The following is a 3,478-nucleotide window of genomic DNA, read 5'->3' as shown; positions in this document are numbered from 1 at the left end:
CTATTCATCACCAACTATTTACACTCTTTTTCTCTAACTCTATCTTTACTATTTCTCTTATATTTTTTATATTAAATATAGTCATACACTTACAAAATCACAAGTGAATACTTAACCCCATAATGTATTGGGATTTAGTTGCGTTACGCACGAGAATTTAATATCATATAAGTTCGATCCAATTTTCGCGTCTCAGTATACAATTTATGAATTTTTCCTTGAAATACATATATGAATTCATTATCCACGCACACTTATTGAAAATTATTCTCACTCCTTTATGCCTCTACTTTCAAATAATTGATTATTCAAAATGGTCGGTACGAATGTAACTTATAGCGACAAAAATTTCAATAATAAAATTATTAAATTGACAAATTATTTTTATTTTGTTTAATTTCAAATATTTTAAGATCCCCCTCTCTCTTCATGTTAATTTATTAAACTCATTACATTGTGACAAGTGCATTAATAATTTATATAATTATGTTGAATACTCTTTAAATTAGTTTTAATTGATGATTTAATGACAGTAATCATTCATGGTCAATATCAAGTATGAAAAATATGGGCATCCGTAAGAACACGTGGCTGAGTTCTAACAAAACTTCTACTGTAAAGGTCTTAGTTTAGTTATTTGCTAAAATATATTACTTGGAGCTTTGAACCCCATTATTTATTTTTAAAAAAAAATGCATTATTCCACAACATTTTGACGTCATTTCAATCACATTCTTCAATAAAATAATGTTACACGTAAATTCAAAAAATTTCCTTATTTTTTAACCACACATTCCCCATCAATACACTAGTGAAAAATTCATTTTTTCCTCCAAAATGGGGATCAAACAAGGGCTTGAAAGTATTCAAATAAGACTATCCCAGGAACAGTATGCACACGATTATAGGATCACATCATTTCATTTTGTTCCTACATAATGTCAGTTCAGACAGACAAATACAAGGCACGCTCAATAAGGAATAATGGATTCTATGAGCTCTTGAAGTGGAGCCAGCTCCTTCTTGTCAATCAGCCCGAACTCCTGCATCAGAAAACATATATTTATGTTATTATAAAATTGAAATCTAGTTTAGCATCAAAACATTCGAAGAATATTTGACGTTCGTAACAATAGTAAAAGAATGAGGGTTCGACCAACTCCCTTGCCATGGAACTGAAATGGTATGACCAGTCTATAGCGAGTTACAGTTCTACAAATAATCATTCTTAGCTTATTATGTCATTTACCCTCCTCTTATGTTAAGCGGAAAGAAAGAAATTATAAAGACAATAATATCACCTAACAAAATCAAGATAAAATAACAGAATATGGACTATGATAACCTTAAAAGTGGTCATTGTAATTTTAACAGTATTCAAAGTCTGAGAAAGGAGCAGAGTGAACAGAATACGTAAAACAATTTAGCTCACAAAAATCGAAGAACTTACACAGGTAAACAGTATAAAATGCTTGAAGCAGGTATTTAGATGAGCCTCCTCTTTAAGACTCACAATCTTCTGAAAATGAGAATGGTATATATGTGCATATACACGGAACAGGCGTTTGAATATGGTCTTCACAACATCCCTGAAGTTGGAGGGAAAAGGCGTGCCTATAAATATTAATTCGTTAATATGGTTAACTAAAATATAAATCAGACAACTATCTTCTACACCATAAAACATGCAATGGAACACATTAAGTAGTATTTAGGTTATTACCAAGCTTTTGAGGAAATATGGATTCATCATCCAACTGGGTTTCGATCCAGTCCATCAAATACTCGACATATTTAGGAGCTGAAACCTCGATAGGTTTCTTGATTTGTACACCATCTGCCCATCTGTACTCGTACCTGTAAAAAAATGCCAAGAAGTTCAGGAACATTTCTTTGTAAATTAAATTTTGATTTAAAAATAAACAGAACTACTGCAATTAATAGACTATACTCTGAAAAGTTGGAAGTGGGTTACTCCTAAAGGTAAAGAAAGCTTACTGGTACAATATTAACGGGATGGTTCATAGTTTGACCCAGCTTTTTTGACAAAAATCAATATCCCAGGCAGAGATTAATAAAATGTTTGGATGTGCTTAAATGTCAACTTAGTTATTAGAAAAGTAAGTTTTGTTAGTACAAAAAGTAACTTAGCATATGTCAGGCTCATTTTTAAAACTATTTATAAACACTCAAGCCACTTTTTATCCATATATTTTGAGGGACCTACAAATACTACACACTTATCCACCACTCTTTTCTATAAATTTATTATTTAAAATAGTTTATAAATACTACCCAAAAATGCTCTTAGAGAATATCATGTTTGGCAAAATAAGCCTTTGTTTGGGTTTCCTTTTTAATTGCTAAAATTATAAGTGGGTAGAAATGAATGAATAAGTGCATAAAGTTGTGGATCCTTCGAAATGTGTACTTAGAACTTAGAATAAATGTTTTTCTTTGAAAAGTAACTTTTTCGCAACTAAAAGGGAAACCAAAACAGATGCTACGTTTGACTTACTTTTAACACAGCCATAGCGGGGCTTATATTATACCCTTTTTGTTGTTCCAAAGAAACTTATAGCAACTTGCAAAGTCCAGCATGAATGAGAAGGTAATGTTGCCAGCAGCTAACAGTTGCTGGCATGAAAGCTTTTACAGATATGAAAGCCGAAATATAAGCAAAACTTTTGTGCGCATATTTTAAGGACAAATCGAAACAGGAAGTTTACTTTTCTAATCTATGAATGCTGCTAAGAAACACAAGTTTGATGAATATACAATCCATTGATTAAATTCAACTTCATGAGGTTAATATCCAAAGAAACAGTGATCATTATGCAAAACCTTAGAACTAGTTAAAGCCAGAGGTGCACAAGGCAAGCTTCTTCCCTAGTGCTAAACATACTAGTCAAAATATCAGCTTGTTCTCTACCTTTGGGGTTTATTTTTCCGTTTCTTTACCTTCCCCTAAGGTGGTTTTGTGGTAGGGAAAAATGATAAAATAAAAGCCACAAAAAAATCCACAAGAAAGCAGTGTATATTTACACCTGCTTAAGGGCTTGGCAAGAAAGCTGTACTGACTTTATAGTTAACTTTCATCTTTCTAAATAAAAAATATAATTTCAAATTTCCCCTATCAATTGGCAAGATGGTAAATCCAGTATATCTTAATACATATCCTGAATTTCATTTACTAACTAATCATTTTGGATTTGAGTTGAGCTGACTATGCATGATCACTTGAACCAACACATCTCTCTCTCTTTTACCCTTCTAGCATGATAACGAACCTATCTAATGGCTACTTAGTGAAAGTAAAATTAAGTAATAGTTACTCAACATACTTGGGGCCAGCAGACATTGTTGGACAGATCTCTGGCGTGCAGAACTCTGTGAGGGTTCCATAGAGCAGATTCACCTGGTTGAAGAAGTCAACAGCTGGAAAATCAAAATCAGGCTTTAGTTAATTTCCAGAGAA

At 32.3% G+C, this 3,478-nt stretch overlaps 1 protein-coding gene across 1 annotated transcript in view; it reads right to left on the bottom strand.

Moving 5' to 3' along the window:
* Nucleotides 1–802: 802 nt before the first annotated feature.
* Nucleotides 803–3,478, bottom strand: part of LOC111391616 (MOB kinase activator-like 1A) — a 7,659-nt gene continuing 4,983 nt past the window's right edge. The window contains exons 3-6 of the mRNA XM_023016865.1: nucleotides 3,345–3,438; nucleotides 1,724–1,857; nucleotides 1,451–1,614; nucleotides 803–1,043 (exon numbers count right to left, since the gene is read on the bottom strand). Of these exons, the coding sequence (XP_022872633.1) occupies nucleotides 972–1,043; nucleotides 1,451–1,614; nucleotides 1,724–1,857; nucleotides 3,345–3,361 (387 nt within the window). The 5' untranslated portion in view covers nucleotides 3,362–3,438 and the 3' untranslated portion in view covers nucleotides 803–971. The remainder of the gene's footprint in view (nucleotides 1,044–1,450; nucleotides 1,615–1,723; nucleotides 1,858–3,344; nucleotides 3,439–3,478) is intronic.

Source organism: Olea europaea, unplaced genomic scaffold (genome assembly GCF_002742605.1).
Source record: "Olea europaea var. sylvestris unplaced genomic scaffold, O_europaea_v1 scaffold809, whole genome shotgun sequence".
In the NCBI taxonomy this organism is placed as follows: Eukaryota; Viridiplantae; Streptophyta; class Magnoliopsida; order Lamiales; family Oleaceae; genus Olea; species Olea europaea.
The sequence above is the reverse complement of the archived record's forward strand: the minus strand, read 5'-3'. Positions and strand labels throughout refer to the sequence as shown.